The following is a 20,892-nucleotide window of genomic DNA, read 5'->3' as shown; positions in this document are numbered from 1 at the left end:
ACCATTATAATTTTATATTGGCACGCATAAATAAATAAATCCAAAAATGCCAGTTTATAAGTCAAATCACAGAAACAAATAAAAAGTAAAATACCTACAAAAAAAACATCCGCGGAAGAAGCACGGATAAAATATGATTCATCCGATACAATAGAATTTGTTTCTTTTTTGCTTTTTTTTTTATCTATGTATACACTTAAAAATAAATTCTCATTCTGTGGTATGCTGCTGTGATGGTGACATCGTGGTGAGCTGTTTATATTTTGACAATGTGACGAAGTGGATGAGTGATAGAGAATCAGAAAGGAAAAGCATCAAATTCGTTTAGAACACACGGCACGGCGCAAAAGTATTGCATTGGTATTTATATAAAAATAAGTTTTAATTTTAGAATAAGAACAAAAAAAAATCTAATAATGTAACAAAAACATATTTAAACTCAATAAAACCTTTTTAAAAGAAAGAAGATATTTTCTAAGAAAAAAAAAATGAAATTGTTTTACTTAATTTCATCAGCTGTGGTTTTCTATTGATTTTGTATCAAATTTGAAAAATAATTTTTGGTTGTTTCGTTAATGTTTTATTGCGAGTTAATAACTTTAAACAATTGCACTAATTCAATACTAAGAAGTTGAATATCAAGTTGAAATGTTAAGCTATTGGGAATTGTGTTTGTCAAAATAGATTCAAGGAATTATAGATTTTAAATAATTCCTTCCTCATATGTTTCTTTAGTGATTTTGTTGATGCAGTAGTAGCAAGAAGGACCCAACATTTTAAAAATTTTGCATTTTTGAGTACTTAGTTTAGAAGAGCCAACATTTAAATATATATTTTTAATTTTTGAGTACTTAGTTTAGAAATATTCATGAATCAAACAAGTAAAACTTAACCATACGTCAAGTGTTATAATGTTTCAAGAAAACAACGTAGATTACGTTTGTCTTTTTTTTACTTGTAAATCTGAACATTTGTTTGTTTTATTCAACTTTTGAACATTGATAAATTGTTATAATTTTTACTAGTAAACAATCAGAGAAAGTACTTACAAAACGCGAAAGTATTCATTCGTTTTATAGTACTAAAACTATACTCCAAATTAAAAGTAACTAATCAATCCTCTCGAATGGCAAAACGCTCAAGTATTTTTAACTTAACCCAACGTTTAAACAGCCCAAGGAAAAAGTAAAATTAAGTTGGCGGACCAAGTAAGCAAATAGTTTTATTAATATCAGGAACTGTTTCATAATTTAATGCAAAAAGAATTTTTACGAGTTGAGCATCATAAATGTAATGTTTTATTATAAATCTTACGATCTAAGAAAGCAAATACATGGGCTCCCTCATACACATACATACACGTAAATGGTTAAGTTCTAAATTTTTCAAATAAAAAAATTATAGGGAATAATGCGATACTTGCTAAAAACTTCTGTTAGAGTGAAATTTGGCTCTGTTGAATCATTGGTTAAATTAAAGGAATATAGAATGCAGAGTAATATAAAAAGAAAACAATAAAAATATTTCCTAGCTTTCACGTCTTTTCATCAAAGAAAGATTTCCAGATTGCAAGCAGATGTTGTTTAGAACTTTCGGTAGCAACTTGATATATTATTTTTTGTTTTACTTTTTCTAAACTAAAATATGAATTGTTTGTCCTCTCATTCTAGGTTCTGGAATCGAACAAGCAAAACTTAATAAACAATATGCGTAGACTCGAGCGTTTGTTTTACATAATAAGGAGACAAACAAACTTGATATTTGTTTAAGTTCACTGAAAGATTAATTGCTGACTTTAAAAAGTCAATTTAAATAAGATTTGATAGCCACAAATCAGATAAAAATTAATTCAAGTCATACCATTTAAACTGGGTAGCAAATAAGTGTTCTTTAATATATCATTAGTTTCGACTTTCCTCTTATTTAACATATATCGATGGTAGGAGTTACCTCCGGGATTGTCAGTTTCAATTTAACATTTATCGATGGTACGAGTGACGTCTAAAAAACAAATATTTGTTAAGTGGTATATTTTCTTCTACAAACGTTGAAAATGTCATAAGCTTTCAAACGTTTTTGTTTTTGTTATGCATCAAAAGGTCTTTTTGAACAGTAATATTCATTCATCTTTGAAAATCACAGCTTTATAATAGCTTATTAATCGCGTAAATTTAATTTGATGAATTGATACATTTTTAATTTTAAGTGAGGAATATATTGAACCGAAGAAGTGTTTGCAAGACAGGACAACAATTTATAGACGGTATCAGTAATTCCTCTAACGAGTGGCCTTATAAGAATAACAACACAAAAATAAAAGTTTATCTTAATAAATAAATTAGGTGGCGCAACTATCCGTAAAGAACCAGGGCCTAGTGACATACAACTCTCAACCATTCATGTGTGCGATTAACTGCAGGGACGGCTAATTTGAGAAAGCACTTTTTCATGACAAGATTTACTCTTGTAGAATTTGTCAATTCCTGACAAGAGGCAGTACCCGTGAAAAAAACTTTAAGTGGCACAGGCAGGAATCGAACCCAAGAACTCTGGAATGACAGTCCAACTCACTAAACATCATGCCCGGGTACTATTTTACCTTATGTAAGTTAATTTTTCGTCATAGTGAAATGATATGTCTATCAAAACGAAATCTAAAGTTTTATGTTCCATAGCGCAAAGCTATGTCTAGATGTCAGTAATAGCTGGGTTTTTATCATTGAAATCTATTTTTGATATAGAACACACTTAAAGGATTTTAAATACCCTTTAATATACCACAAAACGTTAGAGAATTAGGAAAAGATGTATCGGTACATTGGTTTTAAATTCTTGACCATTGCAATGACAGGAACAATAGAACTTGGCAAGGCATTCCACATTCGCCTAGTACGGCTAAAAACGAATCTCTGTATTTTCGTAGTACGTCTGAGCTGGAACTCAAGGGTAAAATTATGGGCATTCCTAGAAGCACGAGTATTACGGTAGAATTGTTTAAGAGGTGGAATGCAGTAGGTTATTTCACTAGCGCATATTCCATAAAAATAATGTTAAAAAAGGAATTTTTTGACGAGTCAATTGTTATGATTATTTAAGGGTAGAGTTATTTATTGAAATTAAAACTGTTATAAAAAAAGAAAGTGAAACGCCTTCAATGAAACGATTTTGTTGCAAATTATACGCCTATGTACCGAATTTCTATACATGCATGTACATATCTTCAATTCGATCGATTTCAAAAACTTCGAAATTGCTTCGAACTGTCAGAACTGAAGGATCATCCCATTTTTTTTTGGTTCTAAAGGAAAATTTTTGCTGTTTGGAAGATAGATGCAATATTATTGGCAATTTTAAGTGAAAAAAGGAAACAGAATTCAAGAGAAAAAAATAAGAAAACGAATTTTGCGAGACAAATCAAATATATTAGATTTACCTGACACAAGTGTGTGAAAATTATTTAGAATTGTTCTTAAAAAAAATAGTAAATTCTTGATATCTCCTTTTAAACTTTCATTACAATTTTAGATTAAGCAAAAACGCTTTTTAATATGTTCTAAGGGAAATAGATAATGCCTTCATCGATTCCCTTAATTTAAAAACTTGCTGCAACCCTTCGATTCCTAGAAGAAGGATGCTATCAAAGATCAATTCAAAGAAATAAAAAATCTTATTTGAATGCGATCAACAAAATTAAACAAACCGAAATAAAGAACATCGATTTCCATGTTCGAAAATCTAATTCAAATAACGAATTGTGGAACACCCAAATTCACTTTAGCAAAGTGTATTCACAATAAGTGAAATGCAGAAAATGGGCAATAAAATCATAAATGACTTCAATTATAATTCAACTACCTATTTATCGAAAACGATTTCACCATTGAAGCAAGTAAAAATGAACTAAATAAACGTATTTACTTTTAAGTGAAAAAGTTTATCTCTTTGGTTTCACTTTTATACCAAATATAATAATTTTAACAATCTTTATCGCTTTTTATTCCCGAAATAAAATTTGTAATGTTAAAAAGCACCTATACCTATCTACAATTGGACAAACAAAAATTCTTAATAAAGATACCTTTAGAAAAATATTAAACTGTTGTTAGAAAATATGTACATACAAAACTTTACGGTCTAGTCGATACAAAAACTGTTTTACTGACATTTTTCCCAATTTTTGTCCTGGCCATTTCTAGTTTTGACGAATATCACTGATTAAAACACAATTGCAGTTAAAATGTGCAAAAATATTATACAGCGCTAACAAGAGGACCCTTCAATACTTATTTTTATATTTTGTTTCAAATAAATAAGTTAAACAATATAAAATATACAAAATAATTCGTAAACAAATAGGTTTCTTGTGTCCATAAGTGAGCGATTTTGACAGCATGCACTGCACCTTCTTCTTTTTTGTTCATGGTGTCGGGCAAGAATAAATTTAATGTGTGCCTGAATTTCCCTGATGCGTTTTCCTAAAAGACTTGACTGGTCTCTAACAAAACTCTTGGTTATTGTATGTCAAGACCAACGATTGATTTTAGCATTAAAAAACATATTACATTAAATACATGCTAATATAAAAAAAAAATAATTATATTGTATTTGAAAGCGACTAAAAATCAAAAAAATGTTTTTTGAAGAAGACGAGAAGATGTCAATTGAAAATTTTCTTGCACCATTTGGGTAACAGTTTTAAAGTAAAACATTACAAATGCCGAATATATAAAATATGTAACAAGTAGGTAGGTAATTGAATTTAATTCTGTGTAAAAAAATAGCTTTACTCCCACCAGATAGTTAGGTAGGTTAAAATTTAAAATAGATTCTACCAAGGATATCCTTGTTTGTGCTACCTATTGGAGTTAACAATGCCTTAACTTTTAAAACCTACTTAATTTTGAAAAATTTCTCCTTATTGCATTGTCATGGTGGAAAGTGCACAGACATAAAGTTAAATCTGAATTTAGCTATTCGAAATCATCCTCAACGCTTGAAGGAGAAACACATATGTAGGTAGGCATGGGCGACTTCTATAATCTACAACACAAAAACCAAGCAAGGAAGCAAGCAACAGTAAACATAAAAAAAAGGAAAACCTTCAACAAACTGATATGCAGAAGAGTAAAAATACCCAAAAACAGCAACAACTAAACAGAAAGAACACTACCTATGAAAAACTTCGTTGATTGGGATGGGGTTGAGGAATCGGAATATTGGAGCCAAAATCCGAAACAAGTTCAAAAAGGTACTCTCGTACAGTAAGTTAAGTGTCCACTGCCATCCAGCAGATCCAGAGGAGCCACCACCAGAGCTAGATTCTAGTTTACGTTACTGGCATGTTATGGTATTAGTGATAAAGCAACAACGAGAACGACCGACAATCAGACTGGTTTCGCTCTATCTCCATCTTTTTTTCACATATTGCCTTTGTTCATCGCAACCAAGCTAGAAAGAGAACACGCCAAGAAGGTAGAAAAGAGACGAGACTTTTCTTTCATCAACTTGTTTTTGGTGTTTTTTTTTTTGTATTCTGTTGAAAGAAGAGAAAACACAAAACTTGATTAGGAATTGTAAATTTTAACAAAACCTAGGTACACCACCTATTCGCATATTGTACAAAATATGCACAATCTAACATCAATCAGGAGCCTAACTCCCACCCTCAATGGGATGGCAATATGTAATCCTTCAATATTCCACCACCCACCACAACACAATTTTCTTAAAAAGAAAACCAAATCTAATGTGTGGATGACTGACTAACTCTAAGGGCAATGGGGACACGGGAACGGGAACGAGTGCCATAGAAAAGCAAAAGCACCTCAAATGCATCAGTGTGCTGTGTGTGCGCGCAAATAATTTTACATATAGACACGTCTCTCTTGCCCTCGTATCTTCGGTATACTATCTTTCACTTAGCTAGCTGTGTAGCGTAGTGTATGATGACATGACTCTGCCACATATTTCTCTTTAACTTTAATATCATAAGATACTAGGTAGGTAGGTACATGTCAAAAATTACTTGAAAAATAAAACTTTTTCTTTAAAAAAATTCTTAAGAACTCTTTAAGTGCGATAATTAGTGAACTGATTTCGTATGTTTCCACGAGTCTCAATCCAGTACAATCAACAGTAAATTCAAGAATGCTTTTTAGTTTTCTATATCTATGACGTCTCCGCTTCGCCTGCCTGTCAGTGTGCTGTTCTGTACTGTGCTGGTTTTTTGTGAATCCTAACCAAACTTTTTCATGACATCTTTGCGAAAATTATATAAAATTTATAAACTTGCATTAGAAGCGCAAGAAGAATAAGACGCACCATCATACAAAACACAAATGTTTCTTTTAAAACAAAATCACCAACCGAAAAATTACCGATATTTATTAATTTTAATGCGTGCCCCCAATTGAACAAGAAAAATATATATAAATTCACGACAAATACACATATCAAAACAGCACACATCTCTTCCTACAATACGTATAGACGAGGAGAAAAAAAAATTACAAAAACATATTTTAAACTGAAAAAAACTGAGGTTATGTGAGACAAATGGGCGAACAGATTTTTTCCTTTTTAGCGAATCTATTTGAATTTACTTTAGTTTTTTAAAAGAAAGGAATTTTTAATAAAAAAAAATTACATAAATCGCCTTACCTTTAACAAAGCAATTAGTTCACACACAGAATAAATTTTTCGACGATAAGCAATAATCTTCGTCGTCTTCTGGACATGAATTTGAAGCTTCTGTCGTTCTGGTTGAATGTTTGACACAGGGAGCAATTGCTTTTCGACTTTTTATTTAGTTTATTTTTGCACTAATATTTAAAATGAGAGTATAATAAATTTAACAAATTAAATGAAAATCGCGAAGGTTACCTGAAAAAAAGTGTCTTCGAGACCAGAACCAGCAGTGAGTGTGGTGGAGTTATAATAAACTATTCCACGAATAAGTTCACTTTTTCTTTCCTTGTTTTTGTTTAAGGTTTTTTTCTTTTATTTCTGTCAATTAACTTCTTTATTTTTTTAAGCACAATAATTTATGGAAATTAAAAATATATCTTCAACTTGATTAGGTATAAATTTTTCTTTAGGTTTTCAATTAAATTTTCAAAAACACGTCCTTCTCCGCAGCTGACCGGATTAAGACTGGCCAACCTTTGCAATATGGCGCGCGGTTGTTTGGTCGAATCCATTTTTCAATGATTTTTCTTCTTGAATATTTTTTTGTTCGAATCATTTGATGTCTGCCATCTATAAAATTCACAGAACGGTAGAATAAATCAACTTTTTTTTATTCATTGTATTAATTTCTTTCAAGTTTATTTATTTTAAAAAATTATTCGTCGAGATTTTTAGGAAATTTATTATTATTTAATTAAATTTAAATATTTCAATACTTTGAAGAAAATTCATAAAGATGAAGGCAGACACTCTTTTGTTTGAAGTATGGTCTATGGAAAAGTCACCAAGCAAACACACCACACACTCAGCGAGAGGGCTAAATAATGGATTCGACCAAATATTTACCAAATCGACGATTGACTACGACGACACACGGCGGTGCGGTGCTGCAAGTGTGCTGTGCGATGAAAACGTAGATAAAAGTTGAACATGAACATTTTATATTTTATACAAATACAACAACGCAAAAGTTAAGAGCAGTCGGCAGCGCTCAGCACTTCAGCAGTGTTGCCGGTAGAAATTTTGATTGTTGCATTTTTTGTAGAGAAATAAAGTACTCCCATGGAAATTGGTTTTTAAAAATAATAAATACAAATACGCAAGAGAAAAATATATAATAATTTTACATGCTGCCGCCGCACCGATTTGAATTTCAACATGCGTTTCGAACTAATATCCTATCTGACGTTTCCTTTTCCTCTTGACGGTTGGTTGCCATGACATTTAAAATCGAAGAAAACTGATGTTTTGTGGAAAAAATATTAGATTTTACTTTATAACTGCTTTAAAACACCGAATCTAGAGAAGTTCTGTAAATTTCTTTTGCTGCTAGACGGAGGATTTTTCCCTTCTTCATGGTAAACAAATTAAGTTGATTTAATGATCAACAGTTTTGGTTCTCATAATTGACAAGAAGGCTTTAGCATGGCTTTTTGAAGTTATTCAAGATGAGGCTAGGAAAAATAATAGTGGGAGGAAAAATAATAATAGTAGTAGTAGGTATTATAAACTGGTTAAATATAATTTCCTACTATTAAGCTTTTGATTTGTCGGTTTCGATTATCAACTTCAATTGAAATCCGTTTTAACTTTCAAATTTGTATCCACATGTTTTACTTGCTTTCGACTTGTTTGTAAATATTCATTTCTTGTTGCTCTAATTCTAACAGCTGTTTTAAATAAACGGAAGAATTTATGTTAAAGATTTGTGAACTGAAAATCATTTAGCCAGTTTATACTTCTAAGATTAGATTTCTATATTTCTCGAAATACAAAAAAAATCTCTCAAATTTCTCACTTTTGCTGTGAGAAATCGTGAAAAGATTTTTTTAAGAAAATAAAAGAAATCTTTGAAATATAAACTAAAATAAATAATTAAGGTGGCGCAACAGTCAATTGAGAACTATGTAGGTCCTAGTGACTTAAAACTCTCAACGATTCTTGTTTGCGAGTAATGTTGTCAGGGATAAATTGGCCAATTTTATTTTTTTTTAAATCTGACAGACAATTTCTTTAAATTGAAAATAAATAATTAAGAAAAGGACTGATTTTTCTTCAAGTAAATTTATTAGAATTACTCATTATGCTTCAAGCATAACCTTTTTTGATTTAGTGAATGGACATATAAGTAAATTAGGTAGCGCAAAAGTCCGTTGAGAACTAGGGCAAAGTGACTTACAACTCTCAACCATTCCTGTGTGCGAATACTGTTGTCAGGGATAGAGGGGACCTACTGTTCAAAGCCGAATCTGAACGGCTATTTTGACAAAGTACTTTTCATGAATATAAAAATATCTCTTGGAGGAATTATCGATTCCTCGCAAGATGCAGTACCTACCCTTGAAAAAAAAACTTTAGATGGCAAAGGCAGGGATTGAACCCAAGACCTCTTCCATCACAGTCCAGCGCCCTAACCATCATTAAAAGGGTACTTAAAATAATTTAATTCAGAAATTACCAAAAGCTTGTGGTAAAAGTTTATAAAGTAAACTTTGTTTACTATCTTTAACGCTTTGAACTTAAAACCTTCGGGTTTTGAAGTAAAATACAAATATGTATGTGCCGTGAGAACGATTCTTACAGAACGAGTATTGTATTTTTATAATTATCTAATCGTTGATTAGAAAATCAAATTGTACCGATTTACAAAATTCTAAGATTTTTAAGCAGTTTCTTTGAAGTTTCCATAGGTTCCTATGAATATCTTTTGTTTCTGTTGTCATTTTAGGAAAACGAAACACAAACATTCCATCATCTGAGTTTTTAAAGCAAGAACAAGGAATTTATTACCGCGTTTACAAGGAGAATTGAATCAGGATTTAGCTCCGTATAGACCTGGATCGGATCGAAATAGTATTACCTACTCGATCCAATCCCACTGAAAGAGGTGAATTGAATCTAAAATTTATTTGTAAACCTTAATCGAATAATCGAGCTATTGGTGTATGAGGTTTTGCTTGTGTGCGTGCGATAAGTTTTTCCCTCTTGTTTGTTCTAAGCTGAATTTAAATTGATGCTCGTCTTTGTGTTGAGAGCATTGTTATAAAATTTGAAAGTTATTCACGTAGCAGTACGCAAGCAAATAAAACCCAAATATCATTTAGATTCCATTTGAATTCGATTCCTCGATTCAGTGCCAACATATATCTGGATCGAAATCTTAATTCGATTCGATTCCTCGATCTCCTCTTGTAACCAGGGTATATATGATACGATAATCTCGGAGTTTTAACCCCATTAACTGGTGATTTTTTTAAAATATTTTGACTGTTGCAATCAGACGTTTAATTTTCTGCATGTACTTATCGGATTCTGTTATCAGTGAGAATATCTTAGAAATATTGTTATAAAATAAAGGGTTTATGTTAAAACAACAATAAAATTTAATACCTCTATAAGAAAAATGTCATAAACATAAACTTACATGGTAACACTTTTTCACTACAAACTATACCTACACTTTATTCTGTGATCTGTGAACATGAAAAACAAAAACAAAAAAGGTAAAAGGGTAAAAAAGCCAACAGCCAGCCAAGTTAGGTAGGTTGGTACGTAAATGCGCACCGCACACAAAAACGAAACAAAAATATTTCTCCAATTTGTTTTCCAAACACATATTAAATCTAAATTAAGTTAACAGTTGAAACAATAATTTCATTGTACTAGTTATTAAATTAGAACTTACCTTTCCCGCAACTTAATTCACAAAACAAGGCAGATGTATATATTTTCCACCCACCCACTGCTGTAAACTGAATTGATATTGATAATTGATTGCAATTGTGATTAATTTTAAATTTTTCGCTGTTTACTTAAATCAATATTAGCAGTTTTCTCACATTTTATTTACAACTTGATTTGAGGTTTACCACAAAGGATAAGATTCTTTTTCACTCAATATATTTGTCTGATAAGGGACTTTCTATATTTATGTATAGATATTCATATTATTTGCAGTAATAAAACAAGGTTATCGTACAGGCCAGTGAAAAATAATTATGCAGGGGGAGGAGCGGGTTAATTGGAATTGTTGAGCGTTTGAAGGACTTCCTACAGGTACAGTACAGTTTGTTTCGAGAAACGGCGACGCCAGTGTTATGGTTGTCTTTTCTTTTTCATGAAATCAAAAACCTTTAAAGTTTTACCTGATGACGATGAAAATTATATGAATTTTTCCACACTGTTTTGCTCTTTGAATAATGATGTTCAAGAATTTTATTACTTTATTTCTGATTTTAGTTTGTTTATTTGTAATGCAATAAAAGTAGTAATAAGTTAATTGCACCTTGCAATATATTCGCGGCGTAATCTTCTTCTCTTCCCATGTCTGCATGTCAGCTAGTGCATAAGTACATTTCTTATTCTTTTGATTGCGTTGTTGGACTTCGCGCCACATTAGAAGCCGTTCAACGCGTAGTCAGTTATATACCGCGTTTACAAGGAGAATTGAATCCGAATTGAATCAGGATTTAGCGCCGTATAGACCTGGATCGGATCGAAATAGGATTACTCGATCCAATCCCACTGCAAGAGGTGAATCGAATCGAAAATTTGTTTGTAAACCCGAATCGGGGAATCGAGTTATTGGTGTGTGAGGTTTTGCTTGTGTGCGTGCGATAAGTTTTTTCCCTCTTGATTGTTCTAAGCAAAAATAGTCCATTTAAATGGAGTATTTTTGGTTCTAAGCTGAATTTAATTTGGCGCTCGTCTTTGTGTTTAGAGCACTGTTCCAAAATTTTAAGTTTATTTAAAAGTAGCAGTACGCACACAAATAAAACCGAAATGTCATTTCGATTCCATTTGAATTCGATTCCTCGATTCAGTGCCACCATATACCTGGATCGAAATCTCAATTCGATTCGATTCGATTCCTCGATCTCGTCTTGTAACCAGGGTAATAATAAAAAGGGAGGTAAATGTTAACGGCAAAAACACTCTAGTAAAGATATAAATCCTTCGTACGTATCACCCTCCAAAACCCATTTGTTTACATTGTTGTATTTGTAATGTGAACGAATTCAACGAGAAAAAATTGACGTGTTTTCACGCATACATAGACACACTTACTGAGTTTTTTGGGGAAATTTAATAAATTGGAGGAGAAATTACACGCACACTATGAAAAAGTTTATGAGGCTGATTTCCGGTTTAGCTTGTAGGCAAACCAAGATGTCTACCGGGGATTTATATCTTTATATAGAGTGTTTTTGGTTAACGGAAATAACATAATACTATTTTTATTCGAAAGTGTTGCCGAGAAGTATTTTCTTCGAGGAATTTTGGATAGAGTATCATCATTAAGGAGAACTATAAAAACTTCCGATCGAATTTTAAAAACATAAACATATTCATAAAGAGTAGAAAACCTGGTTCAAATTTCCATTAACGCAGCACGAGTTTCGACTCGCGTTTTTTTCTATTTTATAGATATGTGCAAATAAATAATAACTATAGTAATTTTAGATCGAGGAAACATTTATATCTATTTTAAATTAATTTTCAAAGTTTAGTTTTTTACAAAAATGGTTGATTTTGACATTTCTTCCATTTTTTTTTTCTTTAGTTTTGCCATACTTACTTTTTTTTGTTGGGGATTTCTTTGATTTAAGTGCTCAAATGCAAAAAGTACTTTGCATAAACCCAAACTCACACACCCCCTCCCAAATCCTATAGTGATCCCAAGTAGGGGGGCAGCATATCCTCCTTTAATTCCTAGCTGTTAGTGCGCCGTGTTATCAATTCAAAAAAACTTGTTTTAGGCTCAAAAAATAAAATACAAAAAAAGTAGGGTTAAGACCGAAAAAGAAAATATTTGTTTCTATGACTTAAAGGTTTTTCCTCGCCTTAATATTTAAAACATGTTCTATTGAGACCCCTACCTAACTGTAAGAAATCTGAAGGAAATTCGTACTGCGGTAATGGAAAGTCGTCCCGAAAACCTCTAAAAAAGTCACGAACTCAATGCTAGTGAAAAAGTAATACTGCTAGAAGTTCATTTACAATTATTTTGAAAACGTTTGAAAAATTTAGAAAAAAGCATTTTCAGAAAATTGTAAGTTATTTTTTATAACCAAAGGTTTGACGAATAGTTAGAACAACTTATGGCTGAATCACATACACGCTTCAGCTTCGGCTTCGCCTGACGTTTACGAGTTCAGCCATAGGAATTCAATGCATGCTATCACAATGTAGCTTCGACCTCACGTTTTGTTTGACAATCGTAAGGAAAAGAATGTAATGTAACGTAATGTGACTCCAAACGGAAGCTCTAGTTCAATTTTTTGAACATTTGCTTTGTCTGACAGCTCATCAGCAGGAAAAAAATGTCAACAAACAAAATATTTGCTCTTTGGAGGGATGAAATAATAGAAATGTCATTCAAAGCAACCTCGAAGCGGGCCTAACGTAACGGAGACGAAGCCTAAGCTGAAGCGTGTATGTGTTTCAGCCATTATGGTTACGACACGTTGAACAACGTTTGTAAAATTAAAAACAAATAATTTGGGCAACCATAACTTTAAATTAATAAACAAAACGGTAACAGTTCCGTAAAACAATTAACATTTTACACCCCTATTACCTTTTTTAACGTCTGTCAGTTTTATAAACAAAAAAAAAATTTGTAACCTAACGCTTCGTAGCGTAAGTTATGTTTCTTACTTTTTCTTTGATTGCATATTTTTTAAAATTGTTAATTGTTGTTTTTTGCCAATTTTGAAAAAGGATCTAAGAACACAGTTTCCAATCATTTAAAAAAATACGTTTTGTTTTCCTGTGCTGTTTAATGTACTTTGAATTTTGATAATATTTCACAAAATAAAAGAAAAAAAGTGAACCTTTTTTAAAGCGTGGTTACAATTTTGTATCAATTACTGTCACTGAGGTAAAATACATTTTACTTATATCCTTGGCTGCGTTTAACAGCAATACTAAATTTACAGTTATTGTTGAACGTAATTTTGAATAACTCGGAAATTACGTAGCTAACGACGCATGGTTCAAAATTTGTTTCATACTTCAACAATTTTGTAAGTCACTTGTTTTAGCAAATTAAGTAAGATTTTGCAGAGTTTTGGTATACAAATTGGCTATCACCACATAATTATGACATTGGAACCCAGCTCTTGCTTTCCATAGCCCTCAAAATCAAGCTAAACATTTTTTTACTTGAATCTGCCACACTTGGAGATTTTTGAATTTCCAAATTGTTGAAAATCAAAATGATTCAAATAACCTGAATAATTTCCATTTCTAGACTTAAGTCTTTAAATAATTTTGTATTATTAATCAACATGTAAATCAATCTTAAATTGTTTCAAAACTACCCAAACAGAGACTTCAAAATATTAGATTTGAAATATTCACAACAGTACTTTTTTGAACACTCGTGCTATCCAACTTCAACCCATGGTATTCCATATAAAGCCTGTGTTGTGTAAGCCCATTAAAGTTCACTTTCCACCTGACGCTGATGACGTTTAACACTAAACTGTCAGATTTTTATTCAATGCAAGGAAACCAATAGAATTTTACTACGTGTGTCTGTTCCTAGATTTATTTGAATCAAAACGAAAAAGAGGTTCACCTTAATTAAAAGGTTTTTCCCAACACCTGTGTAATCTATCAAAACTAGTCCCACATTTTAAGTTATCATGAAAAGTCTATTGATATTTTTAGTTTCCACGTCAATAATTGGCCTTGCTTCATTGCAAAAAAATATTAATCCACAAGAAGTTAAATGCCTCGGTAAGACTGGATTTTTCAACTATAATTATGAATGAAATTTTAAAAATTATTTAAATTGTAGTATGTAAAGCAACAGTTCAGGAAATGGAAGAGGCCGTTTCCAAAATAGATCCACAAAGAGTTGTTGAAGTCAGTGGTTTCCGAATCGATGACAAGGGTAATCTCATTAGTAAAACCGCCAAGTACAGTAAATCAGAGACATACCTCACCGAATTGATGGAGACTGTTTGCTCGAAAATAGACGACTATGTTAAAGTGACAAGAAAGAAGACTGGTAAATTGGAACTTTTGAAAATGAGCACGGATGGCTTGAGTTCGGCTATGACGGAGTTTGATTTCATTCAAGATGGTGATTTAAATAAAAGTCTTCCACATTATGTAAGTTTTATACAATATTATACCTATTTTAAATTAAACCACGTATGATGTTTTCTTGTAGTGCCTTGAGATTCTCGAAGATCAAGAAGACGCTTTCCTAAAATCATTCATGAGTGAGACTCTAGAAAGTGATTTGGACATAAGGATATGTTCCCAGAAGACAAACTATTGTAAAGATGCACCAATTCAAGAGGATTACCAGTTGGAAGACGAAGATTTGAGGGAAGAATTATGATGAAACCGAATATTTTGAAACAAAATTTATGTAGTTAGGAAATTGAGTTAAAATTATTAATATAACTTTTGATATTTTTTTCATTTTAAAAAAAATTATTGGTTCCTAGTTTAAAAAGACGACTTAACAATGTAAACAATACTTCCGTCTGTATAGATGTTTGTACCTTCCATTTGATAAGAAAAAAAGACGAATAAAATGAAACTAGATGTTTTAAATTATATTTGTAATTTAATTTATTTAAAGTTTGGTTTACATTTAATTCCACAGGTTGTTAGTATGGAGGTTTTTCTGCAAAAGAAATCTGAAAAGAAGGGAGAACAATAATATTATAAATGTGTTAACTTTAAGTATCTATGGTAAGCTGAAAATAATAATAAAAAAGCTGAATATGGAATTGGCACAGAACCTTCAAAAATAATTATTAATATTAAATTTCAATACAAAAAATGTAAAAATGGAACATGAATAAAAGTTAAATGTGATAGATTTTTAATGAAATAAGAAACATCCAATTTTAGAGCTCAATGAAATCCGCCCTTAGGAACGTAGAATACATAATAAAATGTGTGTAATGTGGCCTACAGCCTTTGCTACTAAGATTGATTGAACGTTTTTCCTGGATGACTTCGTTGTACTCAACAAGTACACGAAAAAAAACAAGGTTGGAGAACCAGACAGGAAAAGGATTATAGAAGCTTTCTGGTTGAAGTTATTATGTAAAATGTAAGTTTTCAATAATTTCTTTTTCGAAAGAGAAATGTTTTTTTTTAGACCAATCGACCGAAAAAGTTTGAGCCTTACTTCGGCTTAATTGACACAGCTTTCCTGACTCATTCTTTTCCATACAAACATTTTCTCACAGTTAAATGATTTGATATTTTAACAATTTCAATATTTTATTCTTCAGGAATACATATTTAAAGAGGTTGGTATGTTGTTTTTTTTTGTAAAATATCAGATTCAAAACATCTGTTCAATTAAGAACTAATAGAACGCGGCCATGGTTTAAAGCAGTTTGATTTGATGAAAAAACTGTAGTTTAGGAAAGTGTTTTAGCTTGTATTTATATGTTAATTTTCAGCTCATTAATTAGCAAATGAACCTGCTTAAAATAAAATAAGAATGACTTAGTTCAACATAAACACTTATGTGAGAAATTAACATAAATATTTAAATGTCCCAACCATGTTTAAGTTTCATCTAATAGAAAAGGAGAACAGAAGTGTTTTTATAAAACGGACAACAACTTCGTAGGATTTGTTCGTTGTTAAAATCAAATGTTCAAAGATCAAATAGTTACAAAAATCTTTACAAGCTGCAAATGGCAAATTTTAAATTAGTTTAAATACATTTTCTATTTTTTTTTTAGTTTCTATTTTACTGTTTTTGAAAAAAAAAACTACGACTCCACAGAAGTTAGACTATAGCTCTTAGCAAGTTTAAAACTGTGCGAGCGTCATACCGTCATTGATAAACTATCGATTTGAATCGATTACCTTAATCAAGCATTAGAGAAATCGGTAAGTAGAAGGATAGGCGGTCATTTGAAAACCTGCCTTGGATAATTCTGTTGTTTGTTTTTCTATTGTTTGTGCTTTCTTTCATATTCATTTGTCTTGAATTGATTTTTGTGTTGTGTCACCTTCTTCGTACATTTGTGTGCAGAGGAGTATAAAATGTAATGCAAATTCTGAATTTGAGTAAAGTATTTCACATTCTTGCTGTACGGCTGAAAAACGAACCTGCGTACCTTTGACAGTACGTCAAAAATTTATCTAAAGGGAATAGTAATAGACATTCTTGAAAGTGCAACTACATTTATTATGTAACAATTGTTTAGAGGCCGAATACAACTTTCTATTTAGACTGCGACCGAAAACAATTACTGACTACTGACCCGAACTGTGCACATACCGAGTAATCAATGTTGAAGAGCTTTGATGACGGACGTATTAATGACAGCATTTAACATATTTCGCATTATAAGGCAGATGTTATTAGTGAAAAATAAGTTTAAGTGGCAAGTGTTCTTACTTGTAATAAAACTTGTATACAGTGCCTTGCATAATTATAACCGCACCTGAAAAATACGTTTTATAGAAAACTTAAAAAAGTGACTCCTTACTACTTTTTTATTAAAATATCGTTATTCCAAATGGCATAATCGATTGAATGTTTTTTATTAGGTTATTATCAGCGATGAAAAAAAGTTTAATCTTGATGGACCCGATTTTCGGAAAGAAAAAAAGTTTTTTTCCTAGAGGAAATTTTCTGGTGGCAGCTGTATGGTTCTGCGAGCGTGGTAAGGTTAAACTTGTATTCACCTCTACTAGAATGAACAGTTCTGACTACACTTCGGTCCTTGAGGAGAATTTGGTACCTTATTTAAGACGATTTCGTCGAGTTGAGCATGTCTTCCAGCAAGATAATGCCCCAATTCATGTTTGTCTTTAAAGTTTGGATTCTTTCGGATTGAACAAAATTAATTTGATGGTGTGGCCGTCACTTTCTGTAGATTGCAACTCTATGGAAAATCTTTGGGGAATTTTTAACTGCAAAATGTATGCCCATAATGGGCAATTTGCTCGTGTTTCTGAGCTCCGAGAGGCAGTTGTGACAAAATGGAACTCTCTAGACGACTTCATATTAAAAAATGTCAAAAAGATTTGGTATAAAATAGAGGCAGCCAAACTGCATATTAGTTTTTTGTTAAAAATTAACTAAAAAAAAATTGTTTTTAAATGCGGTTATATTTTTGCAATACATCAAAATCTGTTTTTAATTTTTAAACACCAGGAGAGAAAATAACGCTACTTGATTTTCATCTCAATTTGCTTGATAAGTAATGCAACTCAATAAAAAAAATAGTAAGGAGTCACTCTTATTGTAAGTTTTTTATAAAACGCATTTTTTCAGCTGCGGTTATGCTTATGCAAGGCATTGTATGTTACTTTTAAAAATAGAGGATTTTTCCAACTAGAAGTTTATATTTCAACACGCAGCTATTCTGATTTTGGTAGCTTGTTATCTTTTGGCATGTTACAAGTAAAAATTACACTTTATTATTATATACACTTAAACAGCGCCTACAAATTTTAAGAAATCACTAACATTTTTCTAGTTTGTGCAATTTTATAAGAGAAGTTACCTGGCCATGTTATTATTCGAAGACATGATTCCAATTGGTCAACACGATTTTGCAATTTAATATCTTTAGATTTTTTTCTTTGAGCTACGTTAAAGATAAGATTTTGTGGATAATATTCGCTAAGTTATCGAGGACATAACTGAATCAAACCGAAGGTGGAGCAATTTACCCAACTGCATTATATCTAGGAAGATATGGCCCACCTATAATAAAACCCGTACAGACGATCTTCTATGCAGGCCAAGGCAAGACATAGCCAGGATTGTTGCGGTTTGTATCGGACATTGGCCTAGAGGAGTTCATGCAGAGAAGTTAGGTATCTCTTACAAAACCTTTTGCCGTAGCTGTAGTGACCAAAGAGAAAGTGAAACGATGATGCAAATGTCCTGCTTTGGAAAACACTAGAATGAAATACTTTGGAAAAGCATTCTTTCACGAACTTGATCTCAGCGCTAATTGGATCTCAGGCTAGGTTGCCTTGAGATCGCCATTTCTACCTACCTATCGAGGACATACAATGGCAAATGTGCCAATGGTCATTGACATTTTATGTAAATTATATTGTGCTGCAACCGTAATAGTGGAGGCCTTGGTCATAGCTTTTAAATTCTGAGTGACTGTCTTTAAAAAAAAATCTTTTTAATCAATATTTGCTCTGATAACAATTTTAATATACTTTTGTAGAAACTAGGTAATATAAATAATAAAGTTATATATTTCAATATCTCCAAAAAACTTTTAATCAGTCCGATTCAGTAGAATAGTTTAAGATGAATTTTTGGAAGTTCTGTAATATTTGATTAAAAAACCCAAATTATATTTTGGCTAAATTATTTTCAACTTAACTTCATCAAGATACCTTACTTTTATACAATATTCCAGTTAAACGAATTTCATAATGGACAAAAATAGCACGGGTAGGTAAACTTTGGTTGAATTAGATAAGGCAAGGAGTACCTAACCGGAATTTATTGTAAAGTTAAGTTAAGCTTGGTAATAGGCTGCGAAGCGTATACTGTTCATGAATTACATATAATGTACAAGTGTTAAACATTTTTGTTAACAGATTTTTATGAACCATTTGCTCTTTTTAGCTTAGACAATTAAACATACACAATATATATTATTGCATATATGTATATGTATCTCTTGAGGAAAAAGAATCGCAACACAATAAGAAAAAAAAACTAACATTTTGTTGATGAAATAAGACAACTCATTTAATGACTTCCTTCGTTACATAAATATCAGATGATACAGACGAGTTATTATATAACACAATTGCATTTATATGATTTTTAAACAGCAAGTTATGGTATAAAAATGACAAGTGATAAATTGTACTAACCTTTCAAAGATCTCATTTACTTCTTGAGGAGTTGATGTCTGACAACCAAGAAGGGAGCACCAAGTCCAGATCCGACAAACAAGATGAACAAAGCTGTCAGCTTGTATCGGTTATGAATGTCCATTGGCAAATTCTATTATTATAAAATAATAATATATATGATAGTAAAATTTATTGTTTACGAAAAATTAATTTATTTTCTTTGTTTTTTCTTATAAATTATTATGTAATCACGAGGCGGAGTTTTCTTTACTTACCTCACCGGGGATACCACCGTGGGAATGGAATCGGACATTGGATTTAACCAAATTGCGGGCCAATAGACTTGCACGACCTAACATTTTGTTGGATTATATTAAAGTTAAGTTTTAATTTGCGAAAAGTGCAAAAATGTGGAATAAAATCTGCAGCTCTTGGAGAAGTGTTGCAGGAAAACGATGATTGATAGAGATGGCCGAAAAATTCGATTTTATAAAAAAATTCGAAAATCATGGTGAAATGTCAAAATATTTTTCGAATTGAAATGTGGTTTCCTTGCATATGAGCAATTTGAAGTAGTAGAAGAAAAAAAATCTAATAACAAAATTAAAACCTGTCGCTCACTAGGCAACTGGTCACTGTTCGAGCCAATTGTTATTTTGGATTTCCAGAAAGAAAGAATACTAGCTGGTCAAAAAATTCTTTTTTGTATTGTCAACTTAATTTGAACAAATTTATCGTTTCATAAAGATTAATTGTTTGTTGCCTCTTGTATTTGATAGAGTTCAACAGAACGATTCATTTAACTCGAATGTGTATTGTCAAAATTCTAGTTTTTCGCTGTTTAAATACATTGACTTATAAGGACAAGATCTTACCATACAACTAAAAATTTGCTTTGATTATAAGTTGCTTCCAGAATCTTTTTGCCGGTAACTTTTGACAACTTAAATTTTTCCTCATCCTCTACAGAAAGTTTTGTAAATAGAAACATTTTAGATCAAAAATGGTCAATGTGATAAAATAGCTTACAAGTTAATATTAGCTGCATTTTGCTTTTAAAAATGATCCAAATGAGTCAATACGTAATACAACAATCATGTGTGATACTTATTCCTATCTGGGTCAATTCCAGAATCCTACAAAATATTTTTCGTTATCACAGGCAGATAACTATTTTGTGTTTTAAAAAATGTTAAGATGCAGAAAATGTTTGAAAAGTAAACAAACATAAGAATTGTAATAAGTGGGCTTGCATCGTATTTTATTTTCAAACTTAATTTAAATATATGGGCCATTGGCTATAAAAAAGGACAGATATTAAGTGCTTTAATTATATTTCTTATAGGAGCAGCATCGGAAAATTTA

The 20,892-nt window shown here is 31.4% G+C and overlaps 3 protein-coding genes across 8 annotated transcripts in view; 1 reads left to right on the top strand and 2 right to left on the bottom strand.

Annotated features, from left to right (window-relative positions):
- LOC129951624 (paired amphipathic helix protein Sin3a) overlaps positions 1 to 11,015 on the bottom strand; it is a 38,934-nt gene extending 27,919 nt beyond the window's left edge. The window contains exons 1-2 of one of the 6 annotated variants that reach the window (XM_056063873.1): positions 6,883 to 7,714; positions 6,661 to 6,821 (exon numbers count right to left, since the gene is read on the bottom strand). The gene's annotated coding sequence lies outside the window, so the exon portion shown is untranslated. The other 5 variants (XM_056063866.1, XM_056063872.1, XM_056063869.1 and 2 more) reach the window with 5 other exon arrangements.
- Positions 11,016 to 14,186: 3,171 nt separating this feature from the next.
- On the top strand, positions 14,187 to 15,267 carry LOC129949426 (protein seele). Its single transcript, XM_056060880.1, has 3 exons — positions 14,187 to 14,433; positions 14,495 to 14,811; positions 14,873 to 15,267. The coding sequence occupies exons 1-3, from the start codon at positions 14,340 to 14,342 to the stop codon at positions 15,044 to 15,046; spliced, it is 585 nt and encodes a 194-aa protein (XP_055916855.1). The 5' UTR covers positions 14,187 to 14,339; the 3' UTR covers positions 15,047 to 15,267.
- Positions 15,258 to 20,012, bottom strand: LOC129949427 (cytochrome c oxidase subunit 7C, mitochondrial-like). The gene is made up of 3 exons (XM_056060881.1): positions 19,803 to 20,012; positions 19,546 to 19,678; positions 15,258 to 15,350 (listed from the first exon to the last, which is right to left on the bottom strand). The coding sequence occupies exons 1-2, from the start codon at positions 19,884 to 19,886 to the stop codon at positions 19,562 to 19,564; spliced, it is 201 nt and encodes a 66-aa protein (XP_055916856.1). The 5' UTR covers positions 19,887 to 20,012; the 3' UTR covers positions 15,258 to 15,350; positions 19,546 to 19,561.
- Positions 20,013 to 20,892: the final 880 nt, after the last annotated feature.

This window comes from Eupeodes corollae, chromosome 3, assembly GCF_945859685.1.
Source record: "Eupeodes corollae chromosome 3, idEupCoro1.1, whole genome shotgun sequence".
Classification (NCBI taxonomy): domain Eukaryota; kingdom Metazoa; phylum Arthropoda; class Insecta; order Diptera; family Syrphidae; genus Eupeodes; species Eupeodes corollae.
The sequence above is the reverse complement of the archived record's forward strand: the minus strand, read 5'-3'. Positions and strand labels throughout refer to the sequence as shown.

Bases quoted from the DNA above. Each gene is read 5' to 3' on its own strand.
- LOC129949426 (XM_056060880.1), top strand. From the start codon at position 14,340: ATGAAAAGTCTATTGATATTTTTAGTTTCCACGTCAATAATTGGCCTT. The intron at 14,434-14,494 runs GTAAGACTGGAT...TTTAAATTGTAG, and splicing joins ACAAGAAGTTAAATGCCTCG to TATGTAAAGCAACAGTTCAG. The intron at 14,812-14,872 runs GTAAGTTTTATA...GTTTTCTTGTAG, and splicing joins ATAAAAGTCTTCCACATTAT to TGCCTTGAGATTCTCGAAGA.
- LOC129949427 (XM_056060881.1), bottom strand. From the start codon at position 19,886: ATGTTAGGTCGTGCAAGTCTATTGGCCCGCAATTTGGTTAAATCCAAT. The intron at 19,679-19,802 runs GTAAGTAAAGAA...TTATAATAATAG, and splicing joins ACGGTGGTATCCCCGGTGAG to AATTTGCCAATGGACATTCA.